At 42.7% G+C, this 19386-nt stretch overlaps 1 protein-coding gene across 2 annotated transcripts; it reads left to right on the forward strand.

Annotated features, from left to right (window-relative positions):
• The first annotated feature begins 3618 nt into the window (after positions 1–3618).
• tnfaip3 (tumor necrosis factor, alpha-induced protein 3) lies at positions 3619–17919 on the forward strand. 2 transcript variants are annotated; one of them, XM_041858988.2, is made up of 10 exons: positions 3619–3952; positions 4325–4435; positions 5138–5479; positions 12318–12508; positions 12915–13056; positions 13323–13493; positions 13700–13880; positions 14116–15056; positions 15354–15571; positions 15739–17919. In XM_041858988.2, exons 2-10 carry the CDS (start codon positions 4423–4425, stop codon positions 16027–16029), a joined length of 2490 nt encoding a protein of 829 aa, XP_041714922.1. In that variant the 5' UTR covers positions 3619–3952; positions 4325–4422; the 3' UTR covers positions 16030–17919. The 2 variants fall into 2 exon arrangements, with proteins under 2 accessions (XP_041714922.1, XP_041714923.1); XM_041858989.2 differs by lacking the exon at positions 4325–4435.
• The last annotated feature ends 1467 nt before the right edge of the window (positions 17920–19386 follow it).

The raw sequence follows: 19386 nt of genomic DNA on the forward strand, positions 1-19386 counted from the left end.
ATAACATGATGCAGCCACCACTATGCTTGAAAATATGGAGTGGTACTCAGGAAGTGCTGTATTGGATTTGCCCCAAACATAAAACTTTGTATTCAAGACAAAAAGTTAATTGCTTTGTCACATTTTTTGCAGTATTACTTCAGTATTACTTTTCTGTACAGGCTTCCTTCTTTTCACTGTCAATTAGGTTAGTATTCTGGAGTAACTACAACGTTGTTTATCCATCTTCAGTTTTCTCCTATCACAGCCATTAAACAATGTAACCGTTTTAGTCACTGTTGACCTCATTGTGAAATCCCTGAACAGTTTCCTTCCTCTCCGGCAACTGAGTTAGGAAGGATGCCTGTATCTTTGTAGTGACTGGGTGTATCGATACACTATCCAAAGTGTATTTAATAACTTCACCATGCTCAACGGGTTATTCAATGTCTGATTTTTTAACCAATGGGTGCCCTTCTTTACGAGGCATTGGAAAACCTGGTCTTTGTGGTTGAATCTGTATTTGAAATTCACTGCTCGACTGAGGGATCTTACAGATAATTGGTATATGTGGGGTACAGAAAATAGGTAGTCATTTTTTAAAAAGTAAACACTATTTTTGCACACAGAGTGAGTCCATGTAACATATTATGTGACTTGTTAAGCACATATTTAGGCTTCCCACAACAAATGGGTTGAATACTTATAGACTCAAGACATTTCAGCTTTTAATTTTTATTAATTTGTAAAAAAAAATCGAAAAACATAATTCCACTTTGACATTATGGGGTGTTGTGTGTAGGGCCACTGACAAAAAAATCTTAACTTAATCAATTTTAAATTCAGGCTGTAACACAAAAAAATTGTAAAAAGTCAAGGGGTATGAATACTTTCTGAAGGCACTGTAGGGCAGGCGATCAAATACAGTAAAGCATTTGTTGTGTATGACTGTGGTTACATTTCTCATTGGTAAAGTCCATTGACCATCACCAGCCTCCCTTCAGAAAGGAAGCAGATGAAACGTTGGGGTTGGCTAAATACTGAATTCAATAAATGTAAAATACTAAGCAAGAACAAACTTGCATATTTTTCATGTGCACATTGAAGGTCCATTGACCAAACCAAACCATACAATTAGAATTCTTATTCTATATGGACCAAACCCTCATTGTATACCATGTATCAATCAATATTCTCTCATCTTTGTCTTGGTATTAATATGCCATGGATTAATACACAGCAGTAACCAACCTTAACAATAAGATTGTAGTTATTAATTAGCTACATGTGGAGTGAATTCAACCACTTGATGGTGAGGGAACCGATCAATATTGAAATTCAAGACATGCCTAAGCACCCAATTCTAGTTCATGCTGTTGAGAACTGTTTTTGAGTAAGATATTTTGGTACCATCTGTGTTTTGTACTTTCATGGAGTATTTAAACCATTGCAGAACATGGAGCATCTGCTTTGCTTATGCCAATTTGGATGATAGGCCACCTTTTATTCTGTGACATTCGCACCATGTAACATGTCTGCCCCCTTGTGTTACTTTTTGCATATTTCCAAAAAATTACTTTAATCTTTTAAAAACTTTATCCAATAGATGGCACTGCTGGTTAGGCTTGATGTCACAAAGCATTGGCTTTAGGCTAGCTAGACTATAGCAAAGATTGTCTATTATATTGAAAAGATAGTCAAGTGACCGCTCTAACAATGTCCTCAAAGATGGAAGGCAGGCAGGAGGCAAGATCAGGTGGGACCATTCTAGCAAATGAGAGGGCAGATACGGGTGTGACCAACAGGACATAGAGATAGATAGAGGACTCATCTTTGTATCTGTGCCATTATAGCGTCTGTGACAGCATTAGCGGCGCCATTTAGGCTATCTCCATGTTAAAGTAGTAAATTTTCTTCTACTTTATTGGCTGATTGCTCCCAACTCATAGGAATCCCCACCCAGTTGACTACTTTAAAATGGTGGAAGCCCTAACTAGCAACGTCCATGCTAAAACGGGTTATTTTCATGATGAGTCCTCTATCTATCTCTATGACAACAGGCACAACTCCCATATAAAGTCGTTTTTTTCAAAGTTGCCAAAATTCCACGTGCATCTACTTATATCAGTGCATTTGTAACAACCTAACCATTACGAAACGTCTATTCGATCAAATAAGCCTCGCGTAGCAAATTAGCAATTACATTTTTTGGTTGACCAAATTCGACACTCTGATTGACCTCCATACAAAAATTCCCCACTTCGTGAGCTTTTTTTCGTAGACAGATTTTGGGCAGAGTAAAACCTCTCTCTTCGCCTCTTCCTCTTTGACTGTATTGACACAGTGCTAGTAATGACTCAAACTCAACTTTAGTATTGTACTGTATACCGTATGACATCATACTGTTGCAGATTAATTGATCAAGCTGTCTGTCAAGCTTTTTAAAACGTATTTTATTTTGGACCATGGATTTTATAAGCAATAATGCCATTGCAATTCGTATAGATTTTGTTCGGCACTGCACAGTTGTTATCTGGTAGAGGACCAGGTAAACTCTTTCCTGACTTCCTCTACATTTGCTGCAAAATACCTTAATCAGACTGTGCATTACACCAGAGGGGGAGCACCTAAACACTTGTAGTATACGTCAATCGTAGGTGTTACCATCAATTAAAGAGTCTGCTCATACTGAACGTTGATCATAAGGTTTATTCAGATCACAAGCTTCAGCATGAGTAACAGGTGACATGACACCAGGAGAGCAGTGTCCTCTAATTCTAATGTCTGCTCTGCCCTATCTTCTTCGTGTACCCCTATTTATAACCAATGCAACAAGATGGGCTCCCTCTTCTGGCCAGTTTTACAATACACTTCCTGTCTATTATATGTGGTATTACACCTAAAACATTCCCTCTGGATAGCAATAATCAACCTTCCATTTCTTCATGAAAAACATTTAACAAAGACATAATTTTAATACACTACACACTCTTATATACAATGCAGTTAAAGTATGATGCTCTGTGTAACTAAGGGTTGGTTATGCAAGCTGGTGCAAACAATTGTCTATATAGAGTAGACATGAGGTTATGTGTAATTACACATATCCTTTTATATGCATTACATTTGCTAATAAACTCGAATGAATTGTGGGTAAACCCCTCACCCTAGAATTATTATTTGAGATTAATCAGTTATCTCCATGTACATTTGTTTGCAAATCCTTGAGTACAGTATGTGTAGCCTACCTACACTGTTGAGAGGATAGAGAGGCAGACCAGCAGCCATTCTAACCAATTGGACTATGAAGTATCAATTATATTCTATTGCATTCTATTCTATTCTATTCTATTCTATTCTATTCATGGCAATGCATAGGATTGTGGAAATACATTTCTCCCATAATACGACTAGGGTATGCAGGCCAAAGCCTACATTTTACGCATGAATCTAATTCAGGGTTTAGGTCAGATTCATGACTTCTCTCATTCCAAAGTAATTATTTATTATACGGCTGGCTGTCTGTCTCACAAGGGTCAGAAAATGATGCTCCCTCTGTGCTCACTGACGCTCGTCTGTGCACAGTAGGTGGGACCATGCATTTCAGTACGCTATTCGTCACGAACACGACCCGGAGAACGTAGCCTAATGGCGCTTCGCTCAGACACCACCTATTGTGTGTGAGATGTAACTACGTCTGAAGGTTGTGAATGAGAGATATGTGGAAAGTCCCTAACACTGGAAATCCCCTTTAGTCTGGGTTTTTTCTCCGTCTACATTAACTAAATTAAGTTGGGGGACGTGATCTATGCTTTGACAGTCTATACAGTGAACACACCAAAATAGAATTGATTGTGCAGAAGGCTGAATGGCGCTGTGTGGACTGCTGCGGTTAACCTGATTGAAGTGGCAGAGGACTACCCGGAGCATCCTTAGGCTTTGTTGGTAGTCTTAGTACCGACATATTACACAGGTAATATTCATTCATATTCTATATATTTCTCTACCAAGGATTGTAACTCACTTTCGTTTTAGCATTTGAAATCTATCTACTATTGGCTAACATTGAGAGGCCTTGGTCGTAGCATTGAGTTTCTGGGGACACAGACAGAGGTATGCGGGTTGGCATGGGCGCCATGGTTCTGACAGCCATTGTTTACGAAGACGTCACCCACAAGCAATTAAAAAAACATTGCCCAGTGGAATAAATTATTAATGTTACATTGTAACTATATTTATGACAATACTCGCGACGCAATGTTACAATGTTTCAACCGTTGCTGTCAGAGGAATTACGTAATCGAACGTCAGCAGACTCCTGTTATTGTGTTTTTGTAAACCGCAGCGCTCACCATTGTGCCAACGCTTCAATGTCTGCCAATATCGAAAGAGCGACAGTCTCCTTATTACATGGATATTTAGAGGTTCTCCTACAATGACATTATGCGCCTTCAAGGTAGGCTATACTGTAATTGATGAAGGATGCTTGAATTGTTTTGTTGCTTGAATTGTTTTGTTCTATCTAAAAATGTATACGGTGCCCATAATATACAGTTACAGTATATATCTTATTTGATCACATTGTAGGTAGGTACCTCTCCATAAGGTCTTAACAGCTTATTGTCATATTATATGAAATGGGTACAGATATCTGACAGACTGTTCTACCGATGGGAGATGACTGTTGATTGATGAGCAATGTGTTATTCTTGAGGTTAAAACACATTACTTTCAAGTTCCTGTTTCAATGGTCCTCCATCTTGACTAATGAAAAGAACTGTAAGGGTTTTTAATAGTTCCAACCTGTTCAGTTCTTATGCATCATTGTCAGTATTACCGAAGCGTGACTTTTCTGTGATGGTGGGTGTGAGTGGGCCTTATGATTTCTACTAGCCACTGCCTAGAGCTGTCCTTTGGATTTGGGTCTGGAAATCACCATCAGTTTGTAGAAGGCGTCTGTCATGTGCCTCAGTCCCATTGGGGCGGCAGAGGCTGTGGGGAAATTCTAACTTGGAAAAAAACACAAAAGCCCTCTTGTTTTTCTTTATTCATTACCCACACTTTGTCTAGTATTAGAAGTGGCCCATATAGTCCAGTGATCAGAACCACGTGCTGCCAATGAAACCAACCAACAACTATTTATTTCTCTCCTCTTCAGTTCTGCATTGGTACACGTTACATCTGGTGAACACCATGTCCCAGGGACAGAATTTCCTGCCCAAGTTCCTCTTTGTGAGTAACCTGCTGAAAGCGGTCAAGATCCGGGAGCGGGTGCCCAACGATGTGGTGAAGCCGGCAGCCAGCGGAGGCCTGATGCACCACCTGCGGGGCATGCACCGCTACACCCTTGAGATGATCCGCATGAGCCAGTTCCCCCAGGCCTTCCAACAGGTCATCCAGGCGGCCATCTTGGACAGGGCCATGCAGAGCTCCCTAGAGCAGGAGAAGAAGCTCAACTGGTGCCGTGAGGTCAAGAAGATGGTGCCACTGAGAACCAATGGTAATGTATTAGTTTGGTTTGGGTTTCTGTTCCCCTTGTTGGTAGTAGGGGAGGGGATATTTGTCAAAGGAGTTTGAAAGACCTTGACACTGAAGAGTAAGAGTTACTCATACTGTACTCAGTGTTTCCCCTAGGATTTCTTTCAGCAGCAGTGGCACAGTATCTTGGGGGAGGGGGCTGCATTGCTACTAGCATTAGCACAATTACATGCTAGCTGTTAACATAGACTTCCAGTCATTGAGCCAACAAATATCCATTTAAAAGTGGTGGGCCAACGCTGCTAAATGAATATAGGGGAAACATTGGTACTCACACATTATGGTAAATGACAATGGTGAGATTTGTTATCTTTTAGAATTACCATTAGCAGCTCTTGGTTTGACTGGTACCTAACATCAATCTGCAGATTTACAGTATTTGTTCAGCGTATCTACTGTAAATCATGACGTCTAGGGTAATTATTTGGGAGATCCCAAAGCAGAAATTCTATGGTGTCATACTGATCATTTCCCCTCCATTGTTCTAAAGACCATGTTGACTGAGTTTATTCTGTTGACGCATTCAAACTTTGTAGTGCTCAGTTTCCGTCTGTTTAGATTCATACCTTGCAGTGGAGGTTTGGGTATACCCCTTCTCTCAGTAAGTAGCTAAGTGAGTTGGACCTTTATTCACAAATCATACAGCAAACACCCCCACCTGTCTTGACTCACACGTAGGTGTGTTACCATGTCAATCCTATAATTTCATTGAATCATTGAAAAGATGGAATGTTATTGTCAGGAGAAGATATAACCAGGTTATTAGGCTTGTTTATGTATTGTCTTATTGAGGGTAATATCTTATCACCTGTGGAATAGACATCTTGAACTTTTGGTAATTTAATGCTGTCATAACATAGTAACAGTACATGAAACATGAATCATAGGCTATTGGCTTTTCCCTACATGTTGAAACTACAGTATTTCCAGTAAAATGATAGTGATAGCAAAAGTTTGTGTTCCTGGAAATCCAATCCAGAAACAACCTTTGACATGATACATATTTCCTTCCTAATGAAAGGATAGAATTTTCTCATAGAAGTTTCTGGAGGGCCCAGCTAGGCCTTGATTTGGGAAATGGACGTATACAGTAGCCTCTCCTCTGAATGACACAGCAGCCATGACTTTCAGCAGAGGACTTTCAGACTGAGGAGGACCACTCTGTCTGTTGCTGGCTGGCTGCTGACTCACTGGAATGAATCCATTGCGTAAGGTGACCAGTGAATAAGAACAGGACAGGAGAGGCAAAGCAGGACATTGTGAGTCAGTGTCCGCACTCCATAATGTTTACTAATTTGTTTACATACACTTTTGAACTAACAAGTTTCAAGTTTTATTAGTCGTACGGGATACGCATGGTATACATCGTCCAACAAAATGCTTACTTGCAATTGAACTATGTAATTGAAAATCCGATCTCTTTCGTTACGAATGGGATTATAGTATAGAGTGTCTGACGTGGGTATTTCCCATATAGTAATCCCATGTCTGTCATGTGTTTTGTTTGTTCTTTTTTGTGTGATTCCCACTGTTGCCAAATAATGGATGGTCATTCTGTTGCTGATAGAGAATTCACAGTATTCTAACCGAGAATACTGAGAATACCACATCCTGATTTCAGCAAAAATCACAACTTTAATGTTTCACATAATGGACAAACAAAATATAAATAAAAATGTTGATGTGTGCATCTATAGTAACCCTTAGGGTGAGTGAGTGTAAACCCCCAAAAAGCGGAAATTCTAAATATTGGCATTGTGGAGAATGAAGCAAATAAGTGGCATTATGGATGTTAAATGAAATGGACAAGCTTTTTGGGGAGACTGAACATGTATAGCAAAAGTCTGTGAGTTTGTATGTCTTAGGTCAAAACATGGATAGCCATTTCGAAGGAAAGGCTTGGTTGAACACAAAAACGATAATTTTGAAAAGATTGCCATTTCCAAAATTACTTTAGAAAAAAATAGCTACCATTATGGATGTTACACCCTCCATTATGAATGTTACGGAGTCTGAAATAAACATACAAATGTTCGGTCATCTGGAACATTTCTAAGATTACAGCAGAAGGCATAGTAGCTTAGGACTATATCATTACAGCTAGCCTTAATAATATAGTGCATAGGCTGAGGCCTTACACCATATATATATATATATATATATATATATATATATATATACAGTGGGGAGAACAAGTATTTGATACACTGCCGATTTTGCAGGTTTTCCTACTTACAAAGCATGTAGAGGTCTGTAATTTTGATCATAGGTACACTTCAACTGTGAGAGACGGAATCTAAAACAAAAATCCAGAAAATCACATTGTATGATTTTTAAGTAATTAATTTGCATTTTATTGCATGACATAAGTATTTGATCACCTACCAACCATTAAGAATTGCGGCTCTCACAGACCTGTTAGTTTTTCTTTAAGAAGCCCTCCTGTTCTCCACTCATTACCTGTATTAACTGCACCTGTTTGAACTCGTTACCTGTATAAAAGACACCTGTCCACACACTCAATCAAACAGACTCCAACCTCTCCACAATGGCCAAGACCAGAGAGCTGTGTAAGGACATCAGGGATAAACTGATGTATGTAGACCTGCACAAGGCTTGGATGGGCTACAGGACAATAGGCAAGCAGCTTGGTGAGAAGGCAACAACTGTTGGCGCAATTATTAGAAAATGGAAGAAGTTCAAGATGACGGTCAATCACCCTCGGTCTGGGGCTCCATGCAAGATCTCACCTCGTGGGGCATCAATGATCATGAGGAAGGTGAGGGATCAGCCCAGAACCACACGGCAGGACCTGGTCAATGACCTGAAGAGAGCTGGGACCACAGTCTCAAAGAAAACCATTAGTAACACACTACGCCATCATGGATTAAAATCCTGCAGCGCATGCAAGGTCCCCCTGCTCAAGCCAGCGCATGTCCAGGCATGTCTGAAGTTTGCCAATGACCATCTGGATGATCCAGAGGAGGAATGGGAGAAGGTCATGTGGTCTGATGAGACAAAAATAGAGCTTTTTGGTCTAAACTCCACTCGCCGTGTTTGGAGGAAGAAGAAGGATGAGTACAACCCCAAGAACACCATCCCAACCGTGAAGCATGGAGGTGGAAACATCATTCTTTAGGGATGCTTTTCTGCAAAGGGGACAGGACGACTGCACCGTATTGAGGGGAGGATGGATGGGGCCATGTATCGCGAGATCTTGGCCAACAACCTCCTTCCCTCAGTAAGAGCATTGAAGATGGGTCGGGGCTGGGTCTTCCAGCATGACAACGACCCGAAACACACAGCCAGGGCAACTAATGAGTGGCTCCGTAAGAAGCATTTCAAGGTCCTGGAGTGGCCTAGCCAGTCTCCAGACCTGAACCCAATAGAAAATCTTTGGAGGGAGCTGAAAGTCCGTATTGCCCAGCGACAGCCCCGAAACCTGAAGGATCTGGAGAAGTTCTGTATGGAGGAGTGGGCCAAAATCCCTGCTGCAGTGTGTGCAAACCTGGTCAAGACCTACAGGAAACGTATGATCTCTGTAATTGCAAACAAAGGTTTCTGTACCAAATATTAAGTTCTGCTTTTCTGATGTATCAAATACTTATGTCATGCAATAAAATGCAAATTAATTACTTAAAAATCATACAATGTGATTTTCTGGATTTTTGTTTTAATTTCAGTCTCTCACAGTTGAAGTGTACCTATGATACAAATTACAGAACTCTACATGCTTTGTAAGTAGGAAAACCTGCAAAATCGGCAGTGTATCAAATACTTGTTCTCTCCACTGTATATATCAAAATTAACCTTTACCAACTGAATGTAGACACAAAAATGTCAATTTTTTTTGGTATTACACCTTTTTTTTAATAAAATATTATATTAAATTATGCAAAGGAGACAATATGCTGTTAGATGTACATATAACACCAATCCACTTTTCTGGAACCTGAATGAAGTAAGCATATTTTGGGGGGTTTCATTTGAATAACACTCCAGGACTAATCACAGATTGTGGATAAACACTCTTTTCATCTTTCTATCTAAAAAACACTACTGCCATGTATGAGAAATAATATCACATAATGTTCGAGATATCAATATTGCTTCTGTAAAAGCCTAATAATACATATCAGAACAAGCACACAAAATGTGGTGAATGCACATACTTTTGAAGCTAAGATATGATAAATTCATATCCGTCACATCCACAACCGTTATGGATGTTATGGCTATCATAACGCTGAAAAAGGATACTGATATATAAAAAGTTTGATGAAAGTTATCTTAACAGAGAAAGCTTGAAGATGATCCAATGTAAGGGGCATGGATGTTACATTGCAGAACAGATACAATTGCCATTTATCATTTAAAATACGCAATTGTGTCAGATCTCATTCCATTTCTGTCTGCAACAGTCAAAACTTTTCACATCACTGAATACACCCCAGGTATAGGTTTTACATATGAGGATTCTGAAAACACAACAAGCATAGTGTGTTTTTACCAGAAATATGTTTTCGGACAGTATGATTCAACCTTAAGATGGAACATGATCAAGATTTCCTGTTCTGTGCGGAGGTTTGTTGTTGCTCGGGTGGAATGTTCCCTTTACTGACGGAAAGCTTTCTCCTCATACATCAAACTATTCAAAGGATAGAAATAGAAAAACATTCTGTTTTTCATGATCCTTTTTGAAATTTTAGGCCCCTTTCCTTTTATCCCTACTAGGCCTATGTCCTTTCTCTACTGGCAGCAGGTATCTACAGACTGGGGTGCAGATATTACATAGTTATAATAGTGGTGTACATATTACATAGTGGTGCACATAGTAATACACATATTACAAATATATGATAGTGATGCACATATTACATAGGTATGATCCACCTCTACAGGCCCAGACTGGTGTTTTCAACACGGGGTCAGACTGGTGTTTTCAACATGGGGTCCACCTCTACAGGCCCAGACTGGTGTTTTCAACATGGGGTCCACCTCTACAGGGCCAGACTGGTGTTTTCAACACGGGGTCAGACTGGTGTTTTCAACACGGGGTCAGACTGGTGTTTTCAACATGGGGTCCACCTCTACAGGCCCAGACTGGTGTTTTCAACACGGGGTCAGACTGGTGTTTTCAACATGGGGTCCACCTCTACAGGCCCAGACTGGTGTTTTCAACACGGGGTCAGACTGGTGTTTTCAACATGGGGTCCACCTCTACAGGCCCAGACTGGTGTTTTCAACACGGGGTCAGACTGGTGTTTTCAACATGGGGTCCACCTCTACAGGCCCAGACTGGTGTTTTCAACACGGGGTCAGACTGGTGTTTTCAACATGGGGTCCACCTCTACAGGGCCAGACTGGTGTTTTCAACACGGGGTCAGACTGGTGTTTTCAACATGGGGTCCACCTCTACAGGGCCAGACTGGTGTTTTCAGCCTGGCGGAAGACAAAAAAGAGGAAGGCGTTCCATGTCAGTACTCAGAACTTCCTCTTTTAAGTAAAGAAATAGGCGTGTGTAAATATCCAAATCTATCATCCCACGCAAAAATGAGACCTCTACTGATCGTCGGCGAAGCTCGTAAAGAGAAAGCATTCCAACCGAGCCAAGCTCCACCCCTCTGGAAAGTCCAGGGTCTGATGTCTCTGGAGCAGCAGACAAGGGAAGAAAGAGTTGAATGGCAGCCTCACGGCACTTAGTCACAGAGAACCACACTCAGGGAAATTCCTCTCTTTAGTGTGGCAGGCAGCAGGGTATTTCAGACGAGCTAGGCTCACCGTACTCACTGATGTTTCACAATGACAAAAAGACCCGCCGCCCTGCAATAAGAGTCAACATAAAATTCTGATTGTTTTTCTCCATACAGTTTACCTTTGATTTCTTAAACTTGCATACAGAACTCGTAATTTACCTGATTTACTCATTTAGCCCCTGTCTGTCACCCTCTCCAGTCATCACTGAAGGCTGTTCTTTCATTCTCTTATTTAGTTTAGGTTGTTTCAGTGTTAACGTGCCAAGGGACCATATGACTGTCTAATTAAACTACAGTTAGAGTTTAAACCAATACTGTATGTGTCTTTGGCCTAGTGGTCCAGTCTGTTTTAGCCATGTTGTATAGCATGATGGCAACAATAGAAGACTGATACATACAGTATGGGACCAGGCTAATGTGTCAAAGCCCACAGTACCTGCAGTAATTGCACAACGTTTTTCTCTGGTCTCTCAAAGAGGATAAAAAATGGAACGCAGTAAAAGTACACCACAAAGCAACAATGCTGATAGAGTCTGTGATATCAAACTTTCTCAGGCCTTTTTATATATCTTCTGTAGGGTGATGAATGATGGTCAGATATAATGGATGCCTACAGAGCGCTGCAAGAGCTTCTCTGGAAATCCCCTCTCTCCTTTTACACTATTTTCTCCAAGCGATACAGGTATTTTTCTGTGATGGATAGTTTTGCCGTTAATGACTCGCAGTCTTACCTGTGGTGATGTGAGGATGGGCAGTTTGTATTTCACATAAACACAGATTCATATTAAAGGACTGTAGATAAACTTAACATCCACTGTATGTGCCTGGCTCAAACCAGACGGAGCTCTACAAAGTTTGAATGCGTCAACATAATAAAGTCAGTCGACACATTTGTTGACACAGGCTTGTTGTTAATAAAGGATCTGATATCCTCCTTACCCTAGTCTAGGTCATGTTATTCTTGTTTACACGTGTTCTAGTGGGGATCCTGTGCCGTATGTAATATCTACCCCCATATCTCATGGCTGTATATGTGTGTTGCAGGAGATGGGAACTGTCTTCTCCATGCTGCCTCTCAGTACATGCTGGGGGTGCAGGACACAGACCTGGTCCTGAGGAAGGCCCTGCACTGCGTACTAAAGGAGACAGACACGGGCAACTTCAGAGCTCGTTTCCAGACTGAGCTGCTGCAGTCTCAGGGGTTCACCCAGACTGACCTGCGGTACAGCACCATGGTGAGGAACGGAGGCCCCGCTACAGCTAGGATGGTGTTACTATAGCAGACATGGGTGCATAATGATAACTGCATAATGTCAGATACTTAGAAAGTATAGTAAGATGCGTGCTTGATTTAGTTTGGAGTTTGCACTTTTGGGCCTATTCCATTGGTGCCATTGTACCAGGCAAGCTAAGTCAAGTGCAGCTGAATTATTTGAAAGTGTTTGACATATTGTATGTATTTGACCCAGGTCTGTTAGTAGTATCACCTATTAGTAGTGTCACCCAGGTCTGTTAGTAGTATCACCTATTAGTAGTGTCACCCAGGTCTGTTAGTAGTATCACCTATTAGTAGTGTCACCCAGGTCTGTTAGTAGTATCATGATGTTCAAAGCAGCCTAACTCAAAGTGTTTTTATTTCAGAATTGGGAGGAGGAATGGGAGAAAATCATCAAAATGGCATCGCCTGTGTCCAGCAGCAATGGGTTGCAGTTTGACTCCCTGGAAGACATACACATCTTTGTCCTCTCAAACATCCTCCGCAGGCCCATCATCGTCATCGCAGGTACAGCCTTTCTCAATGGAGCCTTTCATCACTCATTTCATCAGAAGTTCTGTTTACATCAGATGAGTATGCTCCATCTCTATTTGTTCCATTTTACATGTCAAACACAAGCACACATTTTTGAATGTGTTTGACAAATGCTTTTGACCCTGGTCTGGTGTATGCAGTTTCTGTACCTATTTCAGTAGGTCTGTCTACTATAGCAGTAGAAGCAGTCAGTGTGCTGTATGGTGTCCAGTGACTAACTCATGGCTGTATCCTTACAGACCAGGTGCTACGCAGCATGAAATCCTGCTCCTCCTTCTCTCCCCTCAACGTGGGGGGCATCTACCTGCCTCTGCACTGGCTTCCAGGGGAGTGCTACAAGTACCCCATAGTGCTCGGCTACGACTCCCAGCACTTTGCCCCCCTCATCACCATCAAAGACAGTGGCCCGGGTGTGTACAGTAACTGTCATTGATAGATTACCCTGTTGAGGAGTGCTTGTAGAATGAGTGTGAATGTAACCTATCTACCGCATCCTACTAAATTTAGTCATTTCTTGTGCTGTTTTTGTGTACAGCGTCATTGGGTCCCATAAATGTGGTATATACCTAACACCTATGTATTATTAATGTATTATTATTATGGCTGTGTGCCCCAGAGATCCGAGCGGTGCCGCTGATCAACCCGGGCCGCGGGGGCTTCGAGGAGCTCAAGATGCACTTCCTGATGGAGAAGGAGCAGATGCAGAAGGAGAGGCTGCTGAAGGACTACCTGATGCTGATTGAGATCCCTGTCATCGGACTGGGCTACGACACCATACGCATCATCAACGCTGCCAGGTGGGTGGCACACTAGAGGCATGGGGAACTATAGAGATCAGGAAAACCACTACAAATCTAGTTTTTAAAAAGTATGTTTGTGGCATAATAGTACTTCATTTGTATTTTCTTTATTTACCCTTTATTTAATCGGGTGGGTCAGTTGAGAACCAATTGTCAATATTGACGACCTGGCCAAGAGGTGTATGATTAGCCTATCAGAAGTTTTGAGTGTGTTCCATGTTGCCTCTCCCAGGCTGGATGAAGGGAACCTGCCTGAGGACATGAACCTGATGGAGGACTACCTCCAGTTGGTCAACCACGAGTATAAGCGCTGGCAGGAGGACAAGGACCAACTGTGGGCCGCCCAGCCCCATAGACCACACCCCTTCTCCGTGTCCCAGCTGTCCCTTATCGAGATCCGCTGTGCCACACCACGATGCACCTTCTACGTCTCCGTGGACACCCAGCCACACTGCCATGAGTGCTTTGAGAAACGCCAGGGCCAGCCCAACGGGAGGATAGAGGCAGTCCCTACGAAAGGTGGTGGTCAGGCTTGTGAGCCGGAGTGTAGAAGTAGAGTACGGACCAGTCCCCCTGGCTGCCGGGCGGTGTACTCCAGCCCGCGCTCCGTCCCTCCCCCACCCACGGCGCCCAGCCTCAGCCAGTACAGCAGGACCCACGCCATGAAGTGCAAGACGCCCGACTGCATTTTCACCCTCAGCATGGAGCTCGATGGTCTGTGTGAACGCTGCTTCAACACCCGGCAGAATGCACCCGCTGCTGCTGCTGCTGGCCCCTTGGGACACCCAGCAGGGAACCCCCAGGTCCTCCCCCTGCCTGCTCACCTCGGCTGGCCCCAGTGGGGCGCGGGACAGGAGCAGGAGACGGAGAGGTGTGATGTGTGCCACCAGAAGGTCTTCAGGATATTTAACGGACTGTGCCGCCCATGCCTCCTGAGGACTGCTACGGAGAGGGGCGAGGATCCCCAGCCGCCAGCAGCAGCCAGGATAGAGGCCTCCTCTGGGTCGTTATGGACCCAGCCCCAGCCAAGGGACTCTGAGCGCTCAGGCACCTCGGCTCTCAACGGCCACACGTCAGGCCGGCCCTGTAAGAGGTTGGGATGCCAGTTCTTCGGGACTCAACAGAATCTTGGATTCTGCACCATCTGTTACATGGACTATCAGACCAACCACCGTAAGTCTAATCAGCCGCTTGTTCATAGTCATTTTAACAAGAAATGCTTTTCTTATAATTTCCCAGCAAAACATAGATTTCATCAAAGGGAATCAGGCCACATCAAACCCACAGCTGTCATGTCTACTATGAATCTACTTATATCAGTATACTTACAAACAACATGAAACAAACAACATGTTTACACCAGACAGTACTGAGAAAGCTGCAAATTTACTGGAATCTCAAGATGAGTTGATATTGTGTGTGGGCATATGTGAGTTTGACGTGTGGTTTTGCTGTGTTTATCTCCCCCAGTGGCGACCCTTCATCCTCCCCCTGCTCCAATCCAGAGTCATCACGTGTCGGAGGCAGGCTTCCAGAACGCTTCACGCTGTCGGGGCCCGGGCTGTGGGGCCATGGGCAAGGCCATGCTGGAGGGCTACTGCAACAAGTGCTACGTAAAGGAGCAGAGCTCCAGGCTTAGCCAGGCTGCTACCAGGGCTCCAGGCGCCCACTCCCCTCCACTTGTCATGGTGAGTGTCTCCCTCCCTCTCACACAAGGCCCAGTGGCTGTACAGCACATTTTGAATTGCAGATCATTTTTTACAGTGTTTCAGAGTGTAAATACAAGTCTTAGGTCAGATATAATGATTTGCTTCCACAAGTGACAATGTTCCTCTGTTTTTATCTCTCTCTGCAGCGAACTGCTAAACCAGAAAGAGACAGAACCAGACAGAACCAGACCCAGACCCAGGCGACATGCAGGCGAAGTGGCTGCAGTAACATCTCCCCCGGCTGCACAGACCTGTGTCCAGAGTGCCACACACGGAACACACGGGGGCAGAGAGAGAGTCGCAGGGAGAGGGCAGGGGCACCTAAAGAGAAGACAAAGCAGCGCTGTAAAACCCAAGGCTGTGACCACTATGCTAACCAAGAGAAGCAAGGCTACTGTAACGAATGTGACCTCTTTAAGCAGATATACTGGGGGTGAGCCCAAAGGTTTGGGGAAGATTAAAATGGCCGTGCCACGATGCTAGTCAATGCATCTCTGAAACTAGTGACCTTACGGCCAAAAGCCCATTTTAAAATGCGTTCATGAAGAGCGGGGGCAGTAGAAATGGCCGGCAGAATACCTCTTAGTGCAATTATATTATCTCACGTGTACAGGACGAGAGGTGAGGTATATGTGTTAGAAAATTGACAACATATGTACAGTATGTATCTAAGTACATACTGTATCATGCTGTACTACTGATTGTATCTTGAAAAAAGCGCAATGTGTAAACTGCTTAATAATACGGCCAAGGAATTATCTATCAAGCAGCTAGCTACCTACACAATAATGTGATAAACCACAGCTTTTGTTTAAGAACGTCATCGACCAAAGTTCTGAGAAGTGCAAAGTTGTGCCAAAGCCATCACGCACTGCCAAAATGAGTTTGTTTAGTCGAAATTTGGTTTAAACAGGAGTAGTTAGTTTCAAAAAACTGCACCTACCTAGACAGCTAATGTACAGTATCTGAGCGTTTGCGAGTGGGCAGGACCCTTAAAAGTATGGTGCTACTTGTACAGAAATCAAACATGGAGGTTCTGTGACATGACAGAGAAAACAATAGTTAGAACTCAATAATATTCAACCTCTCCCACCGCCGCATAGATGTCTGCTGGCAGTACAGATGCTGTTGCCTTTTGTGGTTGTGTTCTTGTTTGCTGTTGACCACTTTTTGTATCTGTACTGTAGAAATACAAGTTACCGCTTGCCCTGAGAGTTGTACCGCGTTACAGTATGTTCTATATGTGGCCTCTGTTAATGCTGGGCAATTACCTTCACACAGACTCATAGTTAATGACTTACTTACAGAGAAAGATAAGAGCAGAGTTCAGTTGATCTCGTCCAAGGGGATTGCCAGTGAAGAAAGGAGTGTGTGTTTGAAAGGAAAGAGAACATAAGTGCAGGAGAAATCCCCGTAGAGCTCAATACCTCAGTCAGAGGAGGGAGGGAGGCGAAGAGAAGGTAAACAAATACACCTGTGGGAAAGAGCGACACACCCATTTGGCTTGGTTCACACCATGTAGCTGTGGCATGGCAGCCAGTGCTCTTAGCTACCATGAGCTGGTAGGCTCCAGCCTGCAGTAAAATACCTCTCCACCCGTAGAACCTGGCCTGCAGTACAGTATCTCTTCATCATAGGGGCTCTGCTGAAATCTGCTCTGCTCACACGATGCCTCACTCCAATACTCACACCTGTGTGATATGCGCAAGCAAACTGACATTCCTGTGTTTTCTTCTTTTATATCTATATATTTGAACTGACATTTTCATTCCTGCCAAAAAACGTGCCATTATCTACAAAGCATTCTCGTGACCTCTTAACCAACGCAATGTTGAAAAAAAAAATGTCTGTTCAATATGCATATTTGACATCTGTTAAAAATGTATTTTGTCGATTAGATTTATGGTAGCCTAGATAGAGATCTGCGCTTTAATCAGATTATAAACATAATATAATATAAGGGCAATTAGTTGTCAGTTCATTACGAGACCTCAAAGGGGTGCATGCTCTTTGGTTATGGGTCTGAACTCAGATCATCACATACTACTTGCACAATACTTAATAAGCTGCTCCGGAATTTAGGATGGTACTTTCCTTGACATGCATAGGGACATTCCAATGTTAGACATAAACACGCAAAGTTGTAACAAAACATGCAAAAGTTGTGAGATACATTTTTGTGTAACCTTTCAATAATAGGGTATTGTATGAAAAGCTTTGTTTTGTTTGTTAAGTATTTATTCATATCAAATATTATCTGTATTGTGCGTTTCAATACTTATTTATATGTTGTCCTGAAATGAATTATTTTTATTAAGAAAACCTGACAGTCTTGTTGCTTATTTCAACACTGTGTGTGTGCGAGTGCTTGCGTATCAACAAACTCTACAAAACATATTTCTACATTTCGTATCTGGGTGACTGGATGTTACCCAATGATTGGTTTTCAAAAATTAAGTTATTCTGTGTTCTCTGTTTTTACAGTGATTTTATTACTAGATGTGTGGGGTGTTTTCCAGTGGAGACATATGGGCCTTTGCCAAAGTGCAGTTAAACACTACCACATTGACTGTCTCGTATTTTTAGCTAAACCATCCACATTATTTTTCTAAAGTATCTTAGTTCTCACACACACATACATGTTTCACTTTAACAAAATTCTCAGGTAATTTTTTTCACTCTTTCTAGCAAAGTAATTCTGAAAGTAAACCTACACGTCTGACCTCTCAAGGCCTTGGCCCATAGTGCTTAGAAAGCAGGCAACCCCCTTCAGAATCCTCACAGTTGAGTCACAGCTGAAAGGAAAGTCTTCATCAGAAGCTACTGCTGCTGAGGGAGGGTTAGGGTGAGGGAGGGGATATTTGTTGTTGGGCAGAGGTGACATTTCAGGAGTGCGTGGGAGGGAAGAATAGTGTTAACGTGGGTACTAGGGGAGAATCTCAATTGCATACTCCTCGCGTCCTCTCTGCTCGCCTCCCTCCCCTCTGACCTTCTCCAATGGGTTTTGAGAAGGAGGCAAGGAGAGGATGCAAGGAGAAAGCATTTGAAATTCTCCCTAGGTCAGCCAACATGGCAGGTGGGCAGTTGTGGTGATCTGAAAATAACTTTGCATGCAAAGTGGGTGGCTGTGTTATCACCTGGCAGTTACCCCGTTGTTGCACATGGTCAAGGGTTAAAACATAGGTTTATGGTAGGCCTATGTGAAATTATTCTAGCTCAGGACTCTCTGTTTCAATTCAGGAAGTGGAGCTGCGAGTTCTGTTTTTTCAAATCGGCAGTGGGTGTAACCAACGCTGACCGTGTTATCTAAAAGCAAGACAAACAAGGTGATCATGGTAACTATGTACACTATGCCTATGGGGTGAATAACCTTAAGTACCTGCTGTAAATGAGACTTACAGTTTCATTTTGCATCATGATCATGTATGAGTATGAAGTACAGTATGACTAGGGCCAGGAGTTTTGGGGCACTTTTTGAAGCACTGCTTTCACTGGTATTTCCAGCATTATTCACCAGTGTTGCTGAAGGTAGGAAATCCTAGGAAATGTTCTGTAATTGGCACAAGCTGTCTCCAATCAATCAATCAATGTCTGGCGTGTGGTTGAGGGATTGCCTAAGCCATGGGAAGCATAGCTCTGTGAATCTTAAATTGCATAAAACCTATTATTTGGCAGGGAATACTATTTGTAGATCAGAGGTGATCCTCTCCAACGGACTCCCAAACATGCTCAATGACATGTCTGGTGAGTATGCAGGCCATGGAAGAACTGGGACATTTTCAGCTTCCATTAAT

This window comes from Coregonus clupeaformis, chromosome 31, assembly GCF_020615455.1.
Source record: "Coregonus clupeaformis isolate EN_2021a chromosome 31, ASM2061545v1, whole genome shotgun sequence".
Taxonomy (NCBI): domain Eukaryota; kingdom Metazoa; phylum Chordata; class Actinopteri; order Salmoniformes; family Salmonidae; genus Coregonus; species Coregonus clupeaformis.

Coding starts and splice junctions, on each gene's coding strand:
- tnfaip3 (XM_041858988.2), top strand. Junction 12,509..12,914: donor ACCTGCGGTACAGCACCATG/GTGAGGAACGGA, acceptor TTTTTATTTCAG/AATTGGGAGGAGGAATGGGA. Junction 13,494..13,699: donor CATCAAAGACAGTGGCCCGG/GTGTGTACAGTA, acceptor TGTGTGCCCCAG/AGATCCGAGCGGTGCCGCTG.